General features: G+C 38.5%; 3 protein-coding genes across 6 annotated transcripts in view; 2 read left to right on the top strand and 1 right to left on the bottom strand.

Moving 5' to 3' along the window:
• Positions 1–14,268, bottom strand: part of Trim23 (tripartite motif containing 23) — a 31,715-nt gene extending 17,447 nt beyond the window's left edge. Inside the window, exons 1-5 of the mRNA XM_036207235.1 lie at positions 14,107–14,268; positions 9,873–10,035; positions 4,865–4,986; positions 2,044–2,322; positions 1,290–1,472 (exon numbers count right to left, since the gene is read on the bottom strand). Coding sequence (XP_036063128.1) covers positions 1,290–1,472; positions 2,044–2,322; positions 4,865–4,986; positions 9,873–10,035; positions 14,107–14,187 — 828 coding nt within the window. The 5' untranslated portion in view covers positions 14,188–14,268. The remainder of the gene's footprint in view (positions 1–1,289; positions 1,473–2,043; positions 2,323–4,864; positions 4,987–9,872; positions 10,036–14,106) is intronic.
• A 43-nt stretch (positions 14,269–14,311) lies between these two features.
• Positions 14,312–26,253, top strand: part of Trappc13 (trafficking protein particle complex 13) — a 40,664-nt gene continuing 28,722 nt past the window's right edge. For 2 of the 4 annotated variants that reach the window (XM_036207237.1, XM_036207236.1), the window contains exons 1-3: positions 14,312–14,434; positions 14,822–14,926; positions 24,219–24,287. In XM_036207237.1, the coding sequence (XP_036063130.1) occupies positions 14,404–14,434; positions 14,822–14,926; positions 24,219–24,287 (205 nt within the window). In that variant the 5' untranslated portion in view covers positions 14,312–14,403. The remainder of the gene's footprint in view (positions 14,435–14,821; positions 14,927–24,218; positions 24,288–26,253) is intronic. The other 2 variants (XM_036207239.1, XM_036207238.1) reach the window with 1 other exon arrangement.
• Positions 14,610–20,798, top strand: Shld3 (shieldin complex subunit 3). The gene is made up of 3 exons (XM_036207240.1): positions 14,610–14,620; positions 14,822–14,926; positions 19,594–20,798. The coding sequence occupies exon 3, from the start codon at positions 19,695–19,697 to the stop codon at positions 20,460–20,462; it is 768 nt and encodes a 255-aa protein (XP_036063133.1). The 5' UTR covers positions 14,610–14,620; positions 14,822–14,926; positions 19,594–19,694; the 3' UTR covers positions 20,463–20,798.

Genomic DNA, 26,253 nt, shown 5'->3' with positions numbered 1-26,253 from the left:
TGTGCTGGGCGGTGGTGGCACAGACCTTTAATCCCAGCACTCAGGGAGGTAGAGGCAGGCGGATCTCTGTGAGTTCAAGGCCAGCCTGATCTACAGAGTGAATTCCAGGACAGGTTCCAAAACTACACAGAGAAACCCTCCCTTGAAAAACTAAATGAATGAATGAATGAATGAATGAATGAATAAATAAATAAATAAATAAATAAATAAATAAATAAATAATATCTGTAGCAGAATGGAACCTAATCTCCAGTTCTCCCCATCTCCAAATCTAAATTCAGTAAATGGTAACTTCATGCAGGTTAAAGTTAAAAAAAGAAAAGAGAGAGGACAGAAAGAAAAAAGAAGAAACAATTCATTCTTAACATTTCTTTCATATTCTGTAATCTCTTGGCAAATGCTGCTGACTTCAGAATATCCCAGAATCTAGTCAAGCTTTACTGCTACCACCTCCAGCAAACTGGTCCACACCCTATAACTTCCCGTCTGATTGTGGTAAACAGCCTTCTACTGGTCTCTTAATTTCCTAACCAATCGAATCACCCACCAATCAATACTGACAACGGATTGCCCAAGACTTAACTGTTCTTTAAAATCTCAACTCCACCCTTTTTATTGCTACTCCAGTATTATAGGACACAAATATCTCTAAACCAGATGATTTCAACAGTGTCTTAATAGATCTTCCTGCTTCCACCGCTACTGTTCACTTTCTACATATAACAGCTACATTCCTAATGTAAATGTGATTATTTCATTCCTGTCAATAGTTTAACGGCTCATACTGCTCTTCAGCTGAAGTTCTAAATTCCTCAGCATGACTAATAGATTCCGGCATGACTTAGCCTTTAACTCTTCCATTTTTCTTCTTGTCTGACTCAACTCAAGGCTGCAAACACAGTGCACTTCTTGAAGAACCCACAATCCACCCACCCCTTACTTACAGTCACTTATGTGCATTCTTCCCTTCTTGGGATAACTGACTCCCAACCCACTCTTCATGTAACTGAATTCCCTCAATTCTCGGTTGAAACATCACTTCTAGGAAGCCTTCCATTTGGTGTGTTATTCATCTTACGTACTTACAAGTATACTGGACTTCCCTATCCACAACACAAACTCCTTTATATGATAGATGATAAATACCATGAATACAAAAACATTTTCAAAAACTTGTGTGCAGGATCCAGTGCAGCACTAGCACACTGTAACTGGGCACTAATTATTAGAAGGTGCAAACATGAGGAGGAGAAGGTTAAGAAGACAAAGAAGGAAGAAAGAATCCATACATGTTCGGTGTGAGCCATTCCAACCCCATCCTCCACTATTTGTTCTCCTCCTTCAATTTGCTGAACAATTCCAACTAATTTTCTGGAATAATCTGAGATTTCTTCAGTGAAGGTCCGTATGCAGTGAGCCATATCTAAAATTGATGCTCGGATCTGGTTAGCTTCTGGTTCCAGGACTGAATGCTATAGATACAATACAATTATAGGAAAGAAAGAAAAAAAAATTATAGGAAAGAATTCATAGTGGTGAGTGGTGTCTACTGATTTACAAAAACTACTTAAACCCCTTTTAATATAAATGAACATCAGCCACGAGTGGCTTTTGTAAAACATTTCAAACAAGTACAACATTAGAAGACAAAAAAATACTAATTTATTCTCACTCCTTTTTAAGAGAGCTATATTACAAAGAAATAAATCAGAAGTTGGAAGTACAAGTATTGTTATACAAGAACCAAGAGTTCATCCAAAATTATATCATAAGAGTTATCAATAGATATAATTATCTAAGCAGTACAGTATTATAAAAACAAGCAAAGATGAGACTTTTTGTCTCCTGCTGGAAATACTCATGAAGCCTCTCTGAAATTATACTATTCAGAAACGAAAATCCTCAGTGTTTTCCATGCTACTGAGACTAACTCATTAATCATTTAACTTTCATCAGTTCTGTCTTCAAATAAATAAACAAGTCAACAAAAACAAATGGCAGGCTGGTAAAATGGCTAGTCATCCAACTGAATTAAATTCATACCTTGTGACCTTGGTGCTTTCCATATTCTTTGCAGACACAGCACATGAGTGGGCTAGTTTGACAACCTTCTTCCAAGCAAACAAACTCAATGGCATGCACCTGGTGCTGACAGCACATGGTTTTCTCATGAGGTTTATCAGCTAGAGGCACTCGCCTATGTTTTGCTAAAGTCTTTGTAGAATGAGTAACTTGAGAGCACTCTGAGCATAAGTGAGTTGCACACACAGTGCAATATACAGATGCAACGTGAGCTTCATCTTCATCACAGCGGATGATGCTCTGATAAACAAAACATTAATGCCTTAAAACTGAACATGGCAAATTTTGAACTACAAAATCCCACAACCTTTTCTATTTAAGTTTACCAGGCTTATACATAAAAAAAGGAAATTTGTTAAGTCAATCATTCCAAATAAAAACAAAGAACTAAGAAATTAAACAAAGAAAACCAAAGTAAGCAAAGTAAGATGGTACTCAAAATAAGTGTCTTCTAGAGGCAGAAGTAGTTCTGGAAACTTTAATCCACGATGCAACCAAACACATTACAGAACATAAGGAAGAAACAGATAACAACCAGCTACAGCTTAATAACTAGTCAGCTGGAAAAAGCTTAGTTGGTCACAAGGATGTCCTTAACCAACCAAAGTTCAGCTTCTTCCATTAACTAAACTATGCTTAAATTCTATATTGGTTTGGTCTGTTGAACCCAGTACATGCATCATCAGCCTCCCAGAAATGTTATCTAATAATGAAAATATAGTGGTAAGTATAAAGGCCACATGCTACCTACCTATCTAAAAAAAAAATTTTTTTCAGGAAGGTAAGAAGCTATCTCTGAGACTAATTATCAACATGGGTTATGATTCTGGGGCAAGAATAAATTTATTCACATGAATAGTGTTTTTCCCCCCAGTGCTGGGCATTGAACTAGAACCTCATAAATGCCAGGCAAATGCTCTGCCGTGGAACTACATAGAAAAACATCTCATAGATTCACAGTTAGTGCAAAGATCTCTTCCATCATATATTCAAAAGAAATAGAACCACAAAAACATTACTAATTTGTTAGGAAGACTTAAATTCCCACTGCTTCAGTTACCTGTTACGAGGATGCATAAAAAGAAAATTAGCACCATGCTGTAAAATAAACTCGTACTAAGGTTTGAGTTAATTAACTGTGGAAACTTTGAAAACAAAAGACACTCTTGGCTCAAGATGGAAAATTCTGATCTCAATAGATTCGAGAGCTGAATTGTATGTATATTTTTCCCAAATATACACAAGTACTTGCCAATAAATAGCTCCATGGGTGAATGGATTACAATCATGACTGAAAACCACATATTCAGAAATAATAAGCCCTATATCAGCTGCTAAATATTATTGTTAAGTTCTTAAAGTAACAAGAAGCATTTCTTGTGTCTATTTGTGGTCCTGGGGCTCAAATACAGGGCTGCAACCATGGTAAGCAAGTATTCTGCATTGAACCATACCAAAGTATTTATAAAATGCACTAGAAGTATGTAAAAATCATTTTTCAGATGATGGGAAATGCTTTGAAAATGTCTGTATTATATTAAAAGGATGCAATTGGCAAGGGAAATTTAGTCTATTTTTCCAGAAATAAAAATTAGACAGTACACAAATGGTATCATTTATTGTCAAATTAAATTTAAAAATGACCCAAAGGTTGAAACAATTTATTTTGCAATAATGATAAATATATATTTGTATTATAATATATTCGTGTCTCCTGTTTTCTACGCTTTACAAATAATTTATAAGGTCAACAGTACATAATATGATTTTAGATTTATTTATCATGTATACAGTGCTCTGTTTGCATGTGTCCCTGCAGGCCAGAAGAGGGCACCAAATCTCATTACAGGTGGTTGTGAGCCACCATGTGGTTGCTGGAAATTGAACTCAGGACCTCTGGAACAGCAGTCAGTGCTCTTAACCACTGAGCCATCTCTCCAGCCCCATAATAAGATTTTAAAATAAAGGTAAGATACAACATATGAAAGAACTACAATGGTTTTATAAATAAGAACACTTCAATTTGAAAATTATTTTTCAAATTCATTTTAACACAAAGAAATCACCAAAGGAAAGTTGCAATCAATCTAATGGGTTTTTTCCCCTTGAATCAAATACAGTTCTTAAAATCCACAACTAACACCACTACCAAGTTATTTACTGCAAATATCCTACACAGAAATCTATCATTTGTTAAGTAAGCTATGCAGACAACTCTTGAAATGCTAATAATGTGCTGTCACACTGTAAATGGATTGTTTTGGCAATATTTACCAGACATCTGCCTGTCAGGAAAATGAACAGCACGCGTATTGTTTAACATTGTTCTTATTGTTTTGAAAATATTTAGTAGCAGCAAGCTCCTCAGACTCCACTGTTACATTTAAGTTAGTTCATGTCTAATTGAAAAGCCTCTCATAAAACGGGTCTATCTTTTCTTGTGCTTTGCTGCTGAGGTTTAGTTTCGCATTTTCTGTACAAATATAGATTGAACATTTCTCTTACTCTCTCATAGTCTTCTATCTTAAGGATTTTCCTTAGCAATAACTGAATTATGATAAGGAGTTTACTCATAAAGCAGATTACACACAGAACTTCAACAAATTTAGTTTCTGTTTTATTTTTGAGAACAGTACTGACATCAGAACTGTAATATAGTAAAAGCTATGTTTCTAAAAACTCACAGATAAAGCAAACAAGATAATATTGTGCTAATATCAGAAAATATTTTAGGATAAAAAATTCATCTTGTAATTAATATTTCAACAAGTCTCATCAGTACCTCTCCGGATATCCCAATGGCTTCCTCGGCAGATCCATACTGGCCAATATGTCCATTTTGCAATCGCTCTAAAAGCTCCAGTAAAGCAAAGTTTTTTTTCAATCCCCAGACACCTGAATCTCCTAGGAAAATATGAAAATAAAGGTAAATGTAACAAAATGGAATTACTCAATTTACCTCAGTCCTTAAGAGTAATTAATTACTAACACATGTCTAAAAGCTGCCAAGACAAGTGCTTGTAATATTACCAAAGACCCCCTCAGCACAAGTCGACACATACCTCACAAATCATTTCTTTTTTACTTTTACTATATAAATTAAAACAAGTATTTTAATATTTTCAAATATCTTTACAGCTACGTACAATAAGAAATGCATTTTCTATCACAATCCAGTCCAACATGTGTGGTGGTACTGTGTTCCCCAAAATATTGTGCACCCTAATAAATTTATCTGGGGTCAGAGAATAGACAGCCACTAGATACAGAACCAAAAATGGTGGCTGGAAAATGGGTCAGAGCAAGCTATAGCAGAAGCTAGGCGGCAGTGGTACACGCCTTTAATCCCAGCACTTGGGTGGATCTCTGTGTGTTCAAGGATACAGCCAGCATGGTGACACATGCCTTTAATCCCAGAAAGCAAACCTTTAATCCCAGGACGTGACGACAGAAAGTAGAAAGATATATAAGGTGTGAAGACCAGAAAACTAGAAGCATTTTGGCTGGTTAAGCATTTTGGCTGGTTAAGCATTCAGGCTCTGGAGCAGCACAGTTCAGCTGAGACCCATTCGGATGAGGACTCAGAGGTTTCCAGCCTGAGGAAACAGGATCACCTGAGGAACTAGCAAGGTGAGGTAGCTGTGGCTTGTTCTGCTTATCTGATCTTACAGCATTCACCCCAATACCTGCCTCGGGTTTGATTTTATTAATAAGAACCTTTAAGAGTCATGCTACAAACATACACACATACCAGAAAAAAAGTTTCGCACACTAGGGACTGGGGAGATTAGCTCAGTGATTGCAGTGCCTGCTGTCAAGTGTAAGGAGAGCTCTGCTGCTGTAAAGCCACATAAATGCAGGTGGATATGGTGCTAACTTGTCATTCTAGCATCAAAAGGTAAAGACGAGATCCCTGGAGCAAACAGTAGCAAAACTAGCAATACTGGACAGTTCCCAAAGATTCTTGACATCAACCTCAATCATCTACATACAGGCAGATACATATGCACAAACACTCCCACATATAAACACATGTACAAGTATGACCACCACACACATAAACATGAGTAGATTTTTTTTAAACTTGACAAACTAATACTTTTATAGCAGTGTGCAATGTACTGCTGTGTTTTACTCTATTTCTTTTTAAAGATATTACAGAGGAAAGGAGTTTAGCTCAATGGCAGAGTGTGTACTTGGCATGTGTAAGGCCCTAGGTTCAGTCCACAGTACTTATAAACACACACACACACACACACACACACACACACACACACACACATACACACAGTTCTTTTTAAAGGTATTATAGAGGAAAGGAGTTTGGCTCAATGGCAGAGAATGTACTTAGCATGTATAAGGCCCTGGGTTCAGTAAACACACACACACACACACACACACACACACACACACACACACAAGCTGTTGGGACAGGAATAAAACTGTTTACAATGAATTAAATGTATTTCATGACCACAAAAATAAGCTACAATTCACATTTATAAATTCCTGTATAAAACATGGACATAAAAAAATTCATTTCTAAGTAAATTGCAACTAGAAGAACTAAAGATTCCCCACCATTTTTTAAACCTTTGACAATCAATGATTACATAAATCCCTCACAGTGGGGGCTGGTGAGATGGCTCAGTGGTTAAGAGCACTGATTGCTTTTTACAAAGGATCCAGATTTGACTTCTAATACCCACATGATGGTTCACAACTGTCTGTAACTCCATAAGGAACCTCACACACTTTTCGGGCTTCTGGAGGCACCAGATACACAGATGCACACAAAATAGCCATATACATAAAATAAAAATAATTTTTAAAAAGACACCTCATAGAGCCTCACAACAAAGCAAGAGAATGAGCCCTCTCAAGTAGGACTCCAGAAGGTTTAAATAAAGACAAGACAGTTCCTTCACCCCAAGCTGAGCATATAAGAACATGTTCATATCTATGCATACATTTGCAAACACCCACTCTTTGTGAACCTACAAATAACAGCCACATCATTCAACAGACAGGATCCAGTGAGTCTGCACAGCACAAATACTATCTGGCATGACTGCCATCTAGTAAGTGTTTGTTAATAAAATAAAAATGTAAAAAGATAATGGTGGCATGGTCTACCAGGCTCCTTTCCCATTTGTCATCTTTTTTCTTTAGAAACAACCCCAAACATCTTCGGGCTTCTTGACACTAGGCTGTCTTTACCCCTCCTCTCTGACCTCTGTGACCTCTTTCTCAGTACCACTCCACGGCCCACTGCAGCACGCCTCCTCACTTTGGCTGCCCCTGCAAGGCTTTCCCCTTGTTTCCACTTGTCCCAGGAATTTCACAAACAGAGGTCCATCTACTCCATTTATAGAAGCATTTATTCAAAACAACCATTTAAAAATACTGCCATGGCAATTTCCCCAAAATTTAGTCATTATGCAAGGAACACACAAACTCCCATGAGTACCTAACACTGTTGTAACTATTTAAAAAAAACTTTTCACTCCCAATGGTTTCAAACAACAGATTTTTGTTGTTCCTACAAATTCTTGGGGTTTGGGGCATACAAGAAAGGCTCTGTTCCCCACTGTACATGCTGAGGAGCACTGAGCCTCCATTCTCATGGACCACCTCACTGTTTCAGAAAAGAAGAGTTACTTCAAATCATTATCAATCTCCTCTTAAAAACTTGTACCTGAAGTCGACGGCTGACACTCTATTTCTCCTCACATTTCAGTAGTTAATACCACACTACTCACACCTAACTGTTATGGAGGGTAGAGAAGTATAATTTACCACAGGGACAGAAAGAGGAAATATTGCTCATCAGAAGTAACAACTTATTGGACCAAAGAAGAGCTCAGATTAGGAACTAATAATCAACAATCAGAGCGGTTTTCTTCTAGAGGAAGGAATTACAAATGATCTACTTCTAAATTTCTCCAACTTTTGTAATACACCTAATGTGTATGTATACAGTACAAAATATATAGTATATTCTTGTATGTATATAGTGTAATATATAATATGTATATATACACACATATATTATTTCTATGGTACAAATACAAACAGATCTTTAAAAAATTGGAGCTAGTAATCGAAAGTCACTAGTGTATTCCACAGACGAATCACAGTTAAATGTGCCCACAAGTTATAGTCATTACAACCTTTATTCAAGAAAAAGTTGGCATTGCTAATGTTGGTATGACAGGAGTCGATTTCAACCTCAGATGTGACTAACTGCTCCCTGTCATAAACTTCTGCTTTTAACACCAGGAGTAGCAACCCTCACACTGTGGTATTACAGAGAAAGTAGAGGGCTCTCCCAAACAGTAGAAAAACATTCTAGCCTATATTTGCAAAATGTTACCATTTCTATACATCTGGTTGTATATGAAGAAATGGTAATGATATTCTGTCTTACAGAAGAAAAAGTCAACCAAATGAACCATAAAACAGAGACATCTCTTCCACCATGGTAGGTTAATGTTATCTATATGATGTCATTAGTGTCTTGCATTAGTTTCCTGAAGAATAGACATAATATTTACTTATATGAAAGACAGCCAAAACCTTAAGAAAACATGTTAAAGCCATATTTCTTAGCATTTAAAGTCTAAAAATAGAGGCATCCTTGCTTCCTTTTAGAGGTGGATAAATGATTTAAATTTTAACATGTAGTATGACTAAATTTGTCATTTATTACATTTATGTTATTTTCTGTGTGTGGATGTGCACACTTATATAGAAGGGTGTCACAACACAAGTGTGCAGGTCAGAGGATAACTTGCTGGAGTCAATTCACTCCTTCCACCAGCCCTGGTCTTAAGCAACGCTAAAGTCCTAAAAATAAATAAATCAGCCTTAAAAGTGTTTTAGAGATAATTCTTTTATCTTATAGAGTAAACTAAGAACTTATTTAAAACTGTAAAAATTTTTTTTACATGCTAATGTTCTACTTTCTACATCTGGGCCAGTGAGATAAATCCCTGGATAAAGGCACTGGCTGCCAAGCCTGATCACCTGAGTTAGACACAGACACACAGACACAGACACAGACACAGACACACACACACACACACACACTCAGACACACACACACAGACACACACACACAGACACAGACACAGAGACACACACACACACACACACACACACACACACACATAAATAGATGCAAAAATTGTAATTTTTTTAAATCTGTGAGCACTGACTCTGAAGTAGTCTTAGAAGTGTACAAGGACCTAGTGGCATAGTGGCATACACCTTTAACCCCAAGACTGGGGAGCAAAAAGCAGACAGGTCTCTTAAGTTCAAGGCCAGTCTGGTCTACCAAGCAAATTCCAAGACAGCCAGGACTACACAAAGAAACCCTACCTCAAAACAAAGCAAAGAAAAAAGGAAGTATGTTGAGACTCAAATGACTTAATATATATTTTGACTACCTGCTCATTCATATTTAAAGAAAACAGTTATTGAATTTAGGCAAAGGATTTAATCTGTGATGAATCCAGTATTCTCATTTGTTTGAATAAGGATAGCACATATTTCTGATACTTCTTAAAGCTCTTAGGGTTCGTATTGAATATAAACATCCCAGATTCGCACTGGTCATTAAAGTGTGCTAGCTTACAGTCAGAATCCCACTGACCTTAACAAAAACTCAAATTCTGAAAGCTCTTGGAACTTAATCTAAAAAGGCAAGTGTAAAGAAACTGTTTTCTGTGTCATTTGTGTTACATGAATAATATTCTACTTTACACTCATACAAATCATTTTCCTACCTAGGTCTGTTACTTGTCGATCAAACGGGCAACGTATTGCTCTTCCATGCAGAGGCAAGCGAGTCAGACAGTCATGACAGACTGTGTGGCCACAGAGGAGGAGGCGAGGAACTTTATCTCCTTGCAGAGAGAAGACATCTTCACAAACCCCACACTCCAGAACCTAGTATTAGAATCAGAAACATGTCTATAAACACTATAGAAACAATGTTCTAGTATTTTATATTTAAAAAGAATTGATCTAGTATACTGAATCAACCTTGTTACTTTATTCCTCCATGTGGAGTGGGGGAGCGGTCAGGGAAACTAAGTTATAAAACCTTAAATCGCATTCTTATTCATTCCCATTTGACAGACCTTGCCAAAGTGAAACCTCTTTGAAATATTCTTATGTTGCAAATTAACATAAACATAATCTAACCTTCTGAAAACTGGATATGCAAGCCCCCAACCATTTCACTTTGCTTTTCTTCCCTTTTTTAAAACATGTTTTGAGATTTATTGTTGTGTATGGATAGATGTTTTGCCTGAATTCATGTCTGTGCACCATGTTGGTGCAGTGCCCACAGAAGTCAGAAGAGAACATTAGATTCTCTGGACAAGAGTTACAGATGGTTGTGAGCCACCATGTGGGTGCTGAGAATCAAACCTGGGTCCTCCAAAAGACCAGTCAGTGCTATCTTAGCAGCTTGGTCATCCATCTCTCTAAATCCTGTTTTATCTCATTGTAAGATGACATTTCACTGAGCAGCCCTGCATGGACCTCAGTCCGAGCTGGCTCAAGCATACAATGGTCCTCCTCCTGCTTCTGCCTCCCAAATGCGAGCACTACAGGACGCACCACTATGTCCAGCTAAACACTACTGATCTAAAAAAAAAAAAAAAAAAAAAAGACAATCAATTTTCTAAACTATAAAGAACTTGTAAGAAAGTTTCCAAGGAATATTCAAGTATCTTCTAGACTTCATAAAATAATGTAAAGGCAAATAACAAATTAGCCGAAAATTAAATTTTAATTCCTGTTCTTTACTAATAATTAGCTCTGACTTGAAAAGTATTTGTCTATTTAGTTTTAATGACAGATATATGACTTACTGAAAGGCAGTCAAAAAAAGCTGTGAGAATTGGCTCACTCTGACTCTCAGAGTTAATGGGTTAATATTTTATAAATAATCATAAACTGTAACTATCATATCATTTTCAGTGCTTTCATAACTAACTATTGTTTGTGTTGTTTTCAGTTTTAATTACTTTTAAAAAATATTCCCAGGTTGGGGATTTAGCTCAGTGGTAGAATGCTTGCCTAGCAAGTGCAAGGCCCTGGGTTCGATCCTCAGTTCAAAAAAAGAAAAAAAAATATTCCCAATGAATTACTCCATTGTCTACCCATCAGGACACTACAGTCTGGTCCTGTACCAGTATTTCTTGACTCTTGCTTTATACTAATTAACGCCAGGAAACAGCTAAACATTTACCCCTGGTTTCCTTTTTAAAGTTTTTATCTTCGTAAATGAAAAAATTCTCAAGTACTGTATCTCTGGGTCTACCTACCTCTCACTCTAACTGAAACAATTATCCTCTGGGTTTCTATGTACTCTGAATATCTATCTGTTTGTCTGCTTCAAGCACATCAATACTTTCACTGACTAGCCTGTCTTTCCCTTTTAGAACAAGAGCACAAAACAGTACACTCCAAATAGCAAGCAACTATGTGCTTATGTAAACAAAATACAACAAAATAAAAATTTAAAAAAAAAAAAAATTTCAGCCCACCACCAAACACACACAACACAAAAATAGAAAAGTTAGAATGGAAATCTCATTAGGCACATTTCAATTTTTTTAAATTTTCAATTCCTTTTTTTTTAAAGATTTATTTATTTACTATGTATACAGTGTTCTGCCTGCATATATGCCTGCAGGTTAGAAGAGGGCATCAGATCTCATTACAGACAGTTGTGAGCCACCATGTGGTTGCTGGGAACTGAATTCAGGACCTCTCTGGAAGAGCAGCCAGTGCTCTTAACCTCTGAGCCATCTCTCCAGCCCCCTTACATTTTATTTTTATTCATCAAATACTGAGATTCTCAAACAAAAAAAAAAATCTTATGATTTCAATATAAAACTGCTAGGTAAGAACTTTAGTCTCTTATCACTTTATTAAACACAACAAGAAAATGCAAAATCTCAAAATAAAAGTAACTCTTAAATTAAAAACACATATTACAATTTTAAAACCTGATTCTCCAATACATTTAGACTTAAAAACTGAGATGCAGGACTGGAGAGATGGCTCAGTGGTTAAGAGCACTGTCTGCTCTTCTAGAGGTTCTGAGTTCAATTCCCAGCATCTACATGGTGGCTCTCAACCACCTAAATAAACTATAGTTCCCCAGGGATCCAATGCTCTCTCTGGTGGTGTAGATGTACATGCAGACCAAACACCTGTATACAAGGTAAATAAATAAATCTTAAAATAAATAAATTGGCATGCAAACATCTTTTACTGTAATTAAACTGGTAATTCATAGTTGCTTTGAATACTGGTATAGTTCAAAAGAAACAAATGTAGTATAGTGTACAGGAAAAAAAAGGAGACAGATTAAATATCGTAAGTTATATTAAGCTAAATACATAAAGAAAACTCTTAATATAAAGAGTTCAACCTAACTCATTAAAGTGCAAAGAAAAACTACACCAATATACTTTTCAAAAAGTTGGTAATGCTTTGTATTAATGAAATGCAGCAGCTGGAGGAAATGCAGAAAAACAATCTCACTGACTGATATGAAACATTTGTTGAGTAATAACAGTATCCATGGAAGCAATTTAGTAGTTTAAGGAATTTATTCTGAACTACCCACACAACAACATACCAATGTTTTCATCCTGGTCGACACTGTGGTCTCCACTGCTGAGGAGCCCAGGGTTTTGCACATGTCAGGCAAAAGTTCTACTATTGAGTCACATCCCCAGCCCACATATGACAAGATCAGTATGTTAGTCTTTAAAGCACCAATTATAACATTAAAGAATTAAAAACAAAGTAAATGTACACATACATACTAAATAATATACATACTAGTAAATCTCAAACATAAAATATGCCTAATAATGAGGGCTCCTCTACATTTCAGATCTTTGTACCTTCAATGTAATCTGAATTCAACTCAATATAAAAAAAAGTTAACTGAACCAACAACCAATAAGAACGATTAATAATAAATTGTTAACATAAATTTCCTCAAAAAAAGACCTTTGTTTAAAAAAAAAAAAAAAAAAAGGTATCTACCATTTAACGAGTTCAAAGAATGTCCAGCTGGACTTGGTTCACTGTTACCAATCCAAGTACGTATACATTAAAATCACTTCTAAGAATTTAAAAAAAAAAAAAAAAATGTAGTGATGTCAACACACTCAGAAAGAGGAGCATACCAATCTGTTGGTTACAGATGATCTCCAAAGTTACTCCCCAAACCACTCACTCCTTTCAGAGCTATGTAACGGTGGATAGGGGACATGAGCTCCATGCACTTCGACTTCATCTTTAGAAAAAGCATTTTATAAATATACGGTAGAATCTTCCAAGCAGAGGGTGCACCATACATCCAGCGTTACACCCCAACTACGCTGCAGTTGGAGACTTTTCACAAGTTTTCACAGTCTTCTACTCAGAGGCAAAAGGGCGGCTGAAAAATGCACATGTATGACTACAGAAACAATGCAATGTTGCAAAGCAGACTTTTACACCCAGTAAACGCTGGGCCCTTACCACACACTGTATTCATCCAAGCCCTGGGTTCCTTCCATGTAAAATGAGAACTAACATCTACCTTTTAGGTACATACTGGCGAGCCGAAACATCTACCATGGCACTTTGTCTACTGTAAAGGCTGTTTAATAGATCTACGCCAACTAGAGCCTGTTGAGGCTTCACTAGAAAACAGACGAGCAGGGGGAAGACCAATCCAGGTCAATTTCCACAGGCCCACGCGGTGCTTTTCACAAACAGCCCCATGACCGACGTTGACACCTGAGTTACAAGACCAGGCAACTTCAGGCCGGCCAGGCCAGGACCCCGGCGGGGCAGGAAGGGCCGGTGGTAATGCCCACCCGGTTCCAGGGGGTCGCGCATCCCGCCCGGCCAAGCCTGGGCCGCAGAGTCGCGACCAGGTCTCCGGGATGAAGCGAAGGGAGGCCGCAGGTGCAGAGCAGAGCACGCAAGTTCCCTCACCTTCACCACAGCCGTCCCCCGGCTGCCCTGCCGCCCACTGTCTACTCCGGCTCCGGGCTTGTTTACAGCTAGGGCAGCCATCCTGGAAGGAGCGGCGCCACAGCAGCAGCAGAGCCTTTAATTGAGAGGAGGGGTTGGGCGACCTACCCAGAAGCCTCAGCGCATGCCGCCGGCACGCATGCGCAGTTCAGGCAGGGCGCCGCTCCGCCTCCTCCGGCCTTTTCTCATCCGTCAGTCATCGCCTGTACGACCTCCGCGTGAACCCTTTGGTTTTTTCCATGAAGGTGTCTGCGAATAATGGAGAGAAGGAAGAAAATAAAAAGAACGGGTGGGGCATAAGTAAAATTTCAGGGTGAAAGTGCCGCTCTCGTAATGGTTTTTTTTTTTTCCTCCAGAACTGAAACGAGCTAATCCCCGGGCTAAATTTGTATAAAATAAACTACAAATCCCAGCATGCCACTCGAGTATTTCCCTCTCTCCCACCAACCCCACCCCCACCCCTCCACCGCGCCGTGTAAGCCTTGGGGAAGCCATGTATTGTCAGCTAAAAGTGGCTCATTGAAGTCAGCCAGTGTAATTCTGAGCGAAGGACTAGCTTTCGTGAAAAGATTTTCATTAGGGTCATAAAGGATTTAATGCAAAAAGAATTTATCAAGAGCAGAAAGAAGTTGGGCGTGCATTTGACACCGGGTCTTCCGGGACTTGTGTTTTGCAGTTTCCTTCTCGACCGAAGGTGAAACTCTTTTGAGCCTGAGATCAGAAGTGCCTGTCAAGATGGAAGTGAACCCCCCGAAACAGGAGCACCTGCTGGCGCTAAAAGGTAAGCTGTTAGGAGCCTGAGTCTCTTTATTTTTTTCTTTGTCCCTGCCCTCACTATTTGAAGGATTTCCAACGTAAGCCTAATCCCTAAACACGGCAGTGCTCTTCCTCTCGCCGGGGATTGAGATGCCTTCTAGAATGAAATGCAATCCTCAATTCCTCTGTGGTCTGTGCTACCGCAGTCACCAGATTTTATCCAGAGACGCTCACGCCTCGACCCTCCTGGGGAGACTCTGAGAACCAGAATAAATTTCAGCTGGCATTTAAAGCAACTTTTTATTACTCTTTTATCCGTTCATGTGGCAAGGACAAAGTTACCAGGCTTTCGCTTATCTGTAGGTAATATCGCGTGATAATATCAATGATTAATACGATAAATGACAATACACCTAATACCGCTGAGATTTGTTGAAATATACTACAGATTACTTCACAGGGTCGTATCATATTTGTGGGAAATTTATCCAGAATCTCCTATGAACTTTAGTTTTCTGTACACGACAGTTTGAGTAAGTTTCATTTTTTTATTTTTTATTTTTTTAGCTGAGGATCGAACCCAGGGCCTTGCACTTGCTAGGCGAGCGCTCTACCACTGAGCTAAATCCCCAACCCTTGAGTAGGTTTTATTGATTTTATTTGACCAGAAGAAAGCTAGCAGGGCAGATTTTCCTTAAATTTGCTAGTCGAAACACCCTTTTATTTAAAATATTTTCAGATTTATTTTACATTTTTTACTGCCACAAATGCACTTTCTTACTTTTGGAATGTCCAGTTATGAGGTTAACAGTGCCTTGTACGGATCGGGGGAAAATGCTTCCAAGACATTTGATGGACTTGCACTTGCCTTCCTTCAGGCATCCCTTTTGATATCCTCCAAGCCCTCCTCCATTCTTTGTGATCCACACATCTTACATTGCAGAAGCTCACAGCCATGTATTGATGGCTGCAGTGAAGGTGACTGTAACTAAGAAAGTTTGCAACATTGGATAATACAACAGAGAGACTGACCTGTAGGTTTCCACATGCTCTAGACTACAATGCATTTCTATGTGTATAAAAGGAACTTACTGGATATTCATTATCTCAATCTTACATCTAGCGTGTGGACTCGATATTACTTATCTTTTAAAGTCTAGCAACTTTTCCAAGGTAACACATCTAGTAAGAGATCGAGGCAATAATTTAAGGAGGCCTGACTCATTTCTAAGATGCTCTGTTGCCTCCTATTGAATGAAACCGCTTTTTCAGATCATGATGACTTCTGTATGAGTCTAAAAGTTATATTCATTGCTAAGTGATTTCACACAACTTTGACACTGCTAAAAATTCTAGTGGTAGGGAGTTTTATTTGTTACTACTCTTCATTTTTAGAAACCCAAGATGCCTAATAAACAGTACTTACTCAGACAAACAGGACAAGAGCTTTATATTAAACCTCTGATACTGTTTTGCCCACATGGTTATAGATAATCAGGAATTTCACAGGGCTTAGTTTTGCTGATGTTGACTGTTGAAGCATACCAATTTAAAGGGACATTTAACTAATTTTGCTTTCTTATGTGTAAAATGTTAGGATAATATCTTTTTACTCTTTATTTCTCCAACCTTCTCTCTTCTCTCATACCATCACTTGTCTCCTTTTTGAGACAGGGTCACAACTGTACCAGGTTAGCATCAAACTCACAATGTAAATGAGGATGACCTTACATTCCTGGTCCTCCTGCCTCTACCTCCCATATGCTAGGATTACAGATGTCTACCACTATACCCAGTTTATGGGGTGCTGGGATTTGAACACAAGGCTTTGTGCATCTTAGGCAAACACTCTACTGACTGGCCTATATCCCCAGTCCCTTTGGTACTCTTGAAATGAAAATACATTTTATCTAAAAAGAGTTCTCAAAATTTGTTGTTTCTTGAGTGTATCACTGAATAAGTTCAGACAACAGTAAAAGCATTCTCAGTGAAAAGGGGTAAAGAAGGAAGAAGAAAAAGAAAAACTCATTCATTTTCATCCTTGATCATAGCCAAGAAGTGATCGTTATCAATTATTTAAAGAATATATTATCACATATTAAATCTATACTAAAATTATTAATCTTAAGAATTATAGTTATTTTTCAGGGCGTAAATAATAAAATTATATAATAAAAATTTATTATAGAATTAGTTATGTCTTAATTCTTCAGAATCAGACTGTGGTTCTGTTTTGACATCACAAAAGGAATCTGGGTCATAGTTATCCTAGCAATATGAGAACCTTCATTCAAGGCTGGGAGGCATCCCAGCACTCAGGAGGCAGAGGCAGGTGGATCTCTGTGAGTTTGAGGCCAGGCTGGTCTTTAGAGTGAGTTCCAGGACAGCCAGGGCTACACAGAAAAACCCAGTCTCAGGAGAGTGTAGTTGGAAAGCTTCTCTCCAGGTCCCATTAAGCCCCAGCAGTCTAGTAGCCCACTTATAAAATAAATACACAGACATTTATATTATTTAAACTGCTTGGCAGTTAGCTCAGGCCTATCATTGTCTAGCTCTTACTCTTATATTTAGCCCATTTCTATTAATCTATACTTTGCCACATGGCTCCTGGCTTACCAGTACCTTACCTCTTTCTTGTCATGGCGGTGGCTGGCAGCGTCTCTCTGCCCCAGCCTTCACTTTTCAGAATTCTCCTTCTCTTTATCCCACCTACCCTATCCTTCCTGCCTGGCTACTGGCCAATCAGCACTTTATTTATTTTAACCAATCAAAGCAACACATTTGACATACAGAACATCCCATAGCAGGAGAGAGAGAGAGAGAGAGAGAGAGAGAGAGAGAGAGAGAGAGAGAGAATGAATGGGAATCTTCATCCATTAGTTCTCTCATGTTTTGGGCGTAAAAAAAAATTTTGTGTGTGTAGAAGAATCTCTATCATACTCAGCTTTGCCCTGGTTATGAAGCCCAACTTGTAAATTAATTAGATTGTTGCAAGCTCCATTCTTGAAGCCTTCTGTACTGGAAATTCCTGTCACTGCTTTAATTTGGGACATCATGAGAACTTCTGGGTTGTGTTCTTCTTCCTTGGTATTGACGAGAAGCCATACATTGCCATCCAGGAGTCATAGACCTAGTCTAAATGCTACTTAAATACCACTATTATACAGAGAAGACTTATGTTCATAACCCCATTTTCTGACATGCAAAGTCAATCCATTTTTATGGTTTTTGATGTTTATTATTGAGAAAGAGGTAGAGTAATTAAATATTCTACCTATGTGTTGGTAGAATTTATAAAATGTGGTGATAGATTATGTCCCCCAATATATTGTGCACCCTAATAATGCTTATCTGAAGATTAGAGGGAAAAGCCAGCCACGACAGTAAAGATATAAGTCAGGCAATGGTAGCACACGCCTTTAATCCTAGCATTCAGAAAGCAGAGATCCATCAAGGCCACACTGTGGAACAGAGCCAGGCATGGTGACACACACCTTTAATCTCAGCACTAACCATAGAGATCTGGAGGTCTTTACAGGCAGGCAGGAAGTGATGTAGCTGGGCAGAGAGAGGAAGTGAGACACAGAACAGAAAGGCATATATGGGTAGGTGTACAAGAAGTAGCTCTTTTTGGCTGAGGATTCCCAAGTGGTAAGAATGTAGCTGGCTTCTTTCTGCTTTTCTGTTCTCTCAGTTCTTATCCCAATATCTGGCTCCAGGTTTTTTTTATTAATAAGACTCTTTAGCAGTTTGTCTTACAGTAAAATTTTAGAGTCTAATCATATCAATTTTATCCTATATACATTTTTTAAGCTAGTAATTTTGAGCAGCACAGGATGTTGCACATTTTTAATCTCAGCAGAGATGAGCAGAAGCAGGCAGTACTTAGTCTACATGGTGAGTTACAGGATAGCCAGAGTTTTGTGGTGAAACTCTGTCTTAAACTAAAACAAAACAAAATAAAAAACCTAGTAATTTCTTTTTCCTTAATTTTGAAGTCACAGTTGTTTTCTGGTTTTTGTTCATTTTGTTTTCTTTATTACTGGGGTTGCTACTTGTTGTTGTTTGTTTATTTTGTTTTGTTTGTTTTCTGTTTTTTAACAGTGTTTTTTTAGAATACTTTATTTATATGGATGTTTTGCTTACATGTGTGTCTGTGCACCACGTATGTTCGGTGCCCATGGAGGCCAGAGGAGGGTGTCAAATACTGGAGCTGGAGTTATAGATGGTTGTGAACCATCATGTGTGTGCTGGGAATTGAACCTGTGCCCTCTGGAAGAGCAACTAGTATTCTTAACCACTGAGCCATCTCTCCAGCACCGCCTCCCCCTGCCCCCTCTCCAGTTTTAAATATTACATTATGTGGAAAGAATCACCAAATTTTTGTTTCTCTTATGGTTTTAGGACTATGATTGCCAACATTTTAATGATAATATTTCAAAGTCCTTTATATCTACTTAGTTACACATGTTGACTATTAACATTTTCAGGCTGGATATAATCTTCGTTGGAATCCAGTGTAGATACTTGATTGTTGTGAAGAGGGATTTTCAAGTGTGTGATTGTACTCACATCTGCCATAACACTTTGTTAAAATACCGGATGGGGAGTGGGTTTTGGTTTCTCCTCCCCGCCCATCTGTATGCAGGTTGTTCCCACCAAATCTTATTCTTTGCAATGCTTCCACTTTAGGTCCTGTTGCTTCTGATTTGACAAGAGAGACAGTCTTGTAAATAATAAATTGCGTTCTAGCTCGGAAGACTTCAGCTAAGCAGTTTTCTCTTCTTAAGTTAATGGATTACTGCGGAATGACTACTGAAGTAATAGTACATTATCGGCCATATGAGAAAGATCCCACACAACTGGTAAAACTTGCAGAAAAGGCAATTCAGGACTTCCCTACTCATCCGCTATCAAGATTTATTCCTTGGTTTCCACAAGATGGGTCCACACTTCCACTCAAACCTAAAAGATTACCACCAGTAATTTCTGGAGAGGCTGCTGAGGATGTGAAACAGTACTTAACCATTTCAGAACCTAGTGTTAAATCACAGAGCTATGATTGCACAGTAGATCTTTTGGAGTTTCAACCTAGTTTGAAAACTCAGCGCTTAATCCAGTCGCACACGCTGAATGAACGGAATAATTCTGGAAGTCTGGATAGAGATTCAGAGAAAGGGAAAAAGCACAGGAAGAGGTCCTGGAGCGTTTCACTTGCCAGCAAACACTGTGCAGAAAAGATTTTTCCTTTGTCTAAGAAATTGCAAGCTAGTTTAAAGACACTGCATTTGCACTCTCTACATAGAGCAAGGTGGACGTTAGAAGACAGTGTTTGCAACAGCCAGACTCTGGAAGACGTTTGGACAAAACTCAATCGCCTCATCAGGGACAATGAACTTCCTACATGTAATGCCACCATCCAGAGACAGTTAGGCCAGATATGGGTGTTCTGTGATTTGATGTACTGTGAATACGTAGGAAGTCTTCTTAAAGCAAGATTATCTCTTACTGGAAAAATTAATTTATTTGTCCATAAATATGGTGTTATTTTTAGTATGTAATGAATTCTGATCATCATCTTCTGAATGAAATGAGTATAGACTGAAATTATAAAATGAATAAATTTTACTGTCATTACAATTTTAATGGCTTAAAATTTGATGCTTCTTTATACTGTGAAGAAATAATTGTCTAATATGTATACAGTTTTTGTCCAATATATAAATGAGCATCACATAATTCCAAGGCTTGTCAATGAAGTCAGGAACATTCTAGATTTTGTTTATTGGTGTTCTTTTAAGTGAACTGTGATGAATTGTTGTTTGCATTAAAATTGAGAGGAAGTGTTCTAGTCTTTATTATCACTGATTGACGTTAAATAAATGAGTTGAATTTTAGTGAGTCCTTGAAAATCTACTTTTTTACTCACCTAAGTATAAAGCAGGGTGTGTGTAAAATTAAAAGTCTTAACACAAGTATGTCTCATTTTGTATTTATCGCAAGGTTACCAATCAGGGATTAAATATTGAGAAGTCATAGCACTTTGTGATAGTTTTGTTAGTGTACGTTCCAGTGAGAGCAATAACAATTTTTAAATCTAAGAGTTAAAAAGAGCTTCTTTGGTTTCATATGGAAGACCTGAATTTTTCTGATTTACTCTGGATGAAGTGATTTCTACTTCTCTGAGAAACAATGAAAGTAAAAACTGAGATTTAGAAGATTTTTCCCCCATCAAATAGCATAGTGATCCAAAAGAGGAAAAGAATCATTTCCCGTCTTAAGAGGCTATCGAGACCTGAGAACTTAGACCTACTGTTATTTCCTAGAAGGCTTTTATTTTATTTTCAAGTTATATTTATTTATTGTGTCTTTGCATGTGAGTGCATACCCACAGTGCATATATGGAAGTCAAAGGATAGCTTGCAGGAGTCGGTTGGGTCTCTTCCCGCCACCCTGTAGGTCCTGGGACATGAACTCAGGTCATCAGGTATAGTGTGTTTTTACTCACTGCTCTTTTTGGCCCTCTAGAAGCCTTTTAAAAGGATGTCAGGTTTTGAACTCGGTGCTACATGTGGATCCCTGGGGCTAGGTGATTCTGCCATTGGCTGGTGTCATTAAGGCAAAAGTCATGAACTAGTGAACTGGGTCAAGTACAATTTGCATATTCATTTTGGTTGGCCCAACTTATTAAAAGAATAGGAGATTCTGCTTCTGATTCCATGTTTTTACTGCATGCAAGTAATTCCACTGCTCCAAGATCCCGCTGCTTGGTCACACATAGAATATACCAGGGAAACAAAGATAAGTATGGAAAGATAAATCAGTGAGAGCATTTGGGAAAACGCAGTCAGCGCTCCAGGAAAGAGGCAGCGCTATCATTTTTTTTTTTTTCTTGTTAACCATCTGCCTTTAAATAGATGTTAAAACAGGAAAGATGTGGAGGCATCCAAGTTATAAGCCTTTGTTTGTTTGTTTTAACTTTGACCTGGTCTTGGACATTTGATTTCCCAATGTAAATACCAGATGTGGTTTTACTTTTTTCCAGAATGAGTTCTCAGTAATTTACTCAACCTTCACAAAAGTACCAAAAATCAATCTAGGGCTCACAGTCCTGAATGCCTCTGAGAACCAAAGAGGTGAGGCCATAAAACCCAGTAAAGACATTGAATCTGAAGCGGAATCTGCCTAGTGTCAATAAATCTGCTCAACCAAAATGAATGAGCAAATTGTGCTTGCCCTAATTCACTAGTTCATGACTTTTGCCTTAACTAAGATTTCTAGTGAATGTGTGTGTTTTGAGGTTTCCACGCTAGGCACTAGTACTATCTGGTGTGCCCAGTGAGTATTTGATTCTCAACTAAAACTCACATGTGTCTTTTTTCTTAAAAGACTAAAATAGCTATTTTTGACCAGTAACTTACTTTAACATTCGAGCATGGGTATAAAATTACTATCCAATAACTAGTACTTCCTCTAGTTGCTCTGTCCGTGTTTCTTATATGTGTGCACATACATAGGCCAGAGGACAGTCCACGCACCAGCCGCCTTGGTTTTTTGTTGTTTTGTTTGCTTTGCTTTTATGGGAGACAGGGTCTCTCTCCATTGTCAAGTAGGCTGGGCAAATTGGCCAGCAAGCGCCAAGGATGCACATGTATTCCTAGCCACTTCTGGAGTCATGACCTCAAATGCTCTGTCAGCAGTCAGGCAAAATACTTAGTCACTCCAGGGCCTTACGTCCTATGTAATCCCTATGTTATCTATATACAGCATGGTGATATAATCTACACGCATCGTGATCATGTAATCTATACGCATGCGTGGTTTAGCTACATAAGCCCAAATGCGCATTCGAGAGGTGACCTATAAAAGCAGGCTCTACCTAGTCCTCACTCTCTCAAGGTAGCATGCACACACATACCCTTTCTTTTCGGTAGGCCTACCCACCTCCCTAATAAAAATTCTTATAGTGGGTTTTGTTGTACCTCGTGTTTTCTCGGGTCTGATAAATAATGCCAGCAAGTAAATAACATGTCACCACCACACCACCATGGGTTCTGAGATCTAACTCAGGCGCTGGTGCTTGTACACAAGCACTCTACCAAATGAACCATCTTCCTAGTCCACTGTCAGAGTTTCTGAAACCTTGCTTTTTTAGGTACAGTTTGCCCTTTTGCACCTAACATCTTCAGTTTTCGAGACCCATTAATTATAAGACATGAGATGGTTATAAACATGCATTTGATACTGTCGTGTTTTATTTTGTCCTCTGGAAAAGTACATTGAGACCCAGTTTGTTCTAAAGCTCCAGGAGATACGGCATGGTGCACTCCCTAATCACAGCACTGGGGAGGCCGAGGCAGGAGAATCTCTGAGTTCCAGGACAGCCTGTGCTACCAGGGACACATTATCTCAAACACTCAAAGAATGAGCTGGATGTGATGGCTTGTAGCTATAATGCCAGCACTTGAAAGGCTGAGGCAGGAGAATCCAAAGTTCAAGGCCAGCCTGAACTTCATGGCCCATTCCAGGTCATCTTGGGCTGTAATGTGAGACCTTGTCTCAAAACTTCAAACAAGAACAGTAAAGTTTAAGGAGTGAGGTATTTATGTAATTCTGCTTGCTCAATGTGTGTCTCACAAATTTGCATTCATGTGGTACATACAGCTGTGGTGTACACCTATACTCCCATACTAGGAGGGGTAAGGCTGGAGGATATAGACTATGAACCCATCCTCACTTTATACAATCCTCTCCATAACTCCAGTTCCAAAGGATCTTACGACCTCTTCTAATCAGGCACTCACATGGTATACATGCACACATCCAGGCAAAACACTCAAATCTGTAAAAATAAGTAAATAAATTGTTTTGTGTGTGTTTTGTTTTGTTTTTTAAAGTAAGTGAAGGTTATAGACACCAACACCATGTCTTAATCTGGTTACCGTTATTTGGAAGAGAGTCCTGCTTGACTTCAATGAGATTTTTTAATAAGACATTTCACCCTTGTGATTCCAAATTTACAAGTAAGAGCTGTTTGGGGGGAATACTTTTTGAACAGTGTGAAGCCACCCTGTTCTCGTTTCGGTTCTGTTGCGGACGTGCTATATATAATCCTTGTTGTGCAAATTACCTTCAACAGGCATTGCCTGCCTCATCCATATAATGGAAATAATAATACAACCTTGTAGAGTGTAGTGTTAGTACTTATATTTAATATTATAGTTAAGTTATATTAGCATGAAATGGATGAATACTGTGCACTCAGCTTGAATTTTAACCCTAAACAATTTAAACATTGTGTCTTTCTTAATTCACAGTGATGCGATTGACTAAGCCGACTCTGTTCACCAATATTCCTGTAACATGTGAAGAGAAAGACTTGCCTGGTATGTAAAAAAAGTGGAAGCTTGAGTTGTCCACATTATTTTGAAATAAGCTTACCCTTTCCACTCTTTTTTTTTTTGACACAGGATTTCTCTGTAGTTTTTGGTGCCTGTCCTGGATCTTGATCTGTAGATTAGGCTGGCCTCAAACTCACAGAGATCCGCCTGGCTCTGCCTCCCGAGTGCTGGGATTAAAGGCGTGCACCGCCACCACCGCCTGGCTCCTTACCACTCTTATAATAACCATTTGCTGAATTCCATGTTGCCTGTATTTGTACCATGTGAAGGGTGGTGAACTGTAAGCTCATTTACAACCTACAGTTCAAGATAATGTTATCTTTTGATAAGAAGAGACTTTTAGTTTAAGATACATTCATATCCTAACACTATCAGAATGTTACCTGTGTCCTCAAATATGCATTAGCATTCTATTTAGAATTATTGGTGTTTCTAGAGTGTATTTATATCTTATGACTTGAATTTTACTTTGTTTTTGAAGTATTTATTCTCTGTGAGATTAGATTTTTTTTTTTTAGTTTAATTTTGTTTTATTTTAGAGACAGAATCTCACTGCATATCTCAAGGTGTCTTAAATTCTTGGTCCCTTTGTCCCAACCTGCCAGGTACTGTGATTACCGGCTTATACCACGTGGCCAGAAATTTTTGACATAAATTTTGTATTAGTAAAGATTTAGGAATGACATCTTATGTTGTAATGTATATTGAATTTCAATACTGTAACTCAAAAATCAGTATAAATATTACATCTCATTTTTTGTTTTTGAGACAGAGACTTATATAGCCCAGGCTGGCCTGGAACTCACCAGGACTGTAACTGGCCCTAAATTCAGAAACCTATACTGCCTTCCACTTCCACGTGTTAGGATTTCAGGCTTGTATCACTAAACTCAGTTGTATCTGTTTTGAGAAAGTTGAAAATTAAAATTGTAATACTACTTTTGTCCAGATTAGAAGGAAATCTAATACTCTCCCTCACCCACCTACCCTTGCTGCTAGGGATCAAATCCAAGGCTTGATTGCTGCAGTTTTAGAGACACAAACACAAGGCCTCTTAGCCCAAGCAAAGTCTGAATTGAGAGTCTTAATTTTTTGTTTGTTTGTTTGGCTGGTTTGGTTTTCAAGACAGGGTTTCTCTGTGTAGCTTTGGAGCCTGTCCTAGAACTCGCTCTGTAGACCAGGCTGGCTTGGAACTCAGACATCTGCCTGCCACAGTCTCCCGAGTGCTGCAATTAAAGGCCTGCACCACCACTGCCTGGCTGAGAGTCTTAATTATTAACCAGGCCAGGGACTGTCTGGAGAGAAACAGTCTCACAGAGCAGACTCAAATGCATGTTTCAAGGAGCTTTTAAAGGCAAAGAACACAGAAATCCGCATCCTGTTTGGCAGTTGCAAGGGGAATTAAAGCAAGCCAGGAAGCAAGCAAGCAGTCTAACAGAAGCCTGAAACATTCAGTTAGCTAGAGCATTTCAACCCTGATGAGTTTCTGGAACAGGGTTCAGTGTAGCTAGAGTTTTCCTGGTCCTGCCTGGCCCATGGTCAGGACAAATCTCTCACACCCGCCAGTCCCACAGCTGCTTAGACCCAACATAGTAAACACATAGAGACTTATATTGCTTACAAACTGTGTGGCCGCAGCAGGCTTCTTGTTATCTAGTTCTTATATCTTAAATTAACCCATTTATATAAATCTATTTTGCCACATGGCTCGTGGCTTACCAGTATCTTACATGTTGGTACTCATGGTGGTGGCTGGCAGTGTCTCCTGACTCAGCCTTCCTGTTCCCAGAATTCTCTTCTCTCCTTGTCCCCCCTATACTTCCTGCCTGGCTACTGGCCAATTAGCATTTGATTTACACAGAGCAAGACCCACAGCAGTTCAGGACTTTCCTGTGGGACTTTTCACAACCAGTGTAGAAAAAGGGAAAATCAATTTTCAGCTCTCCCACTG

Source organism: Onychomys torridus, chromosome 15 (genome assembly GCF_903995425.1).
Source record: "Onychomys torridus chromosome 15, mOncTor1.1, whole genome shotgun sequence".
Lineage (NCBI taxonomy): Eukaryota > Metazoa > Chordata > Mammalia > Rodentia > Cricetidae > Onychomys > Onychomys torridus.
This window is presented reverse-complemented; position numbering and strand designations above follow the sequence as displayed.

Coding starts and splice junctions, on each gene's coding strand:
- Shld3 (XM_036207240.1), top strand. CDS start 19,695: ATGGATTACTGCGGAATGACTACTGAAGTAATAGTACATTATCGGCCA.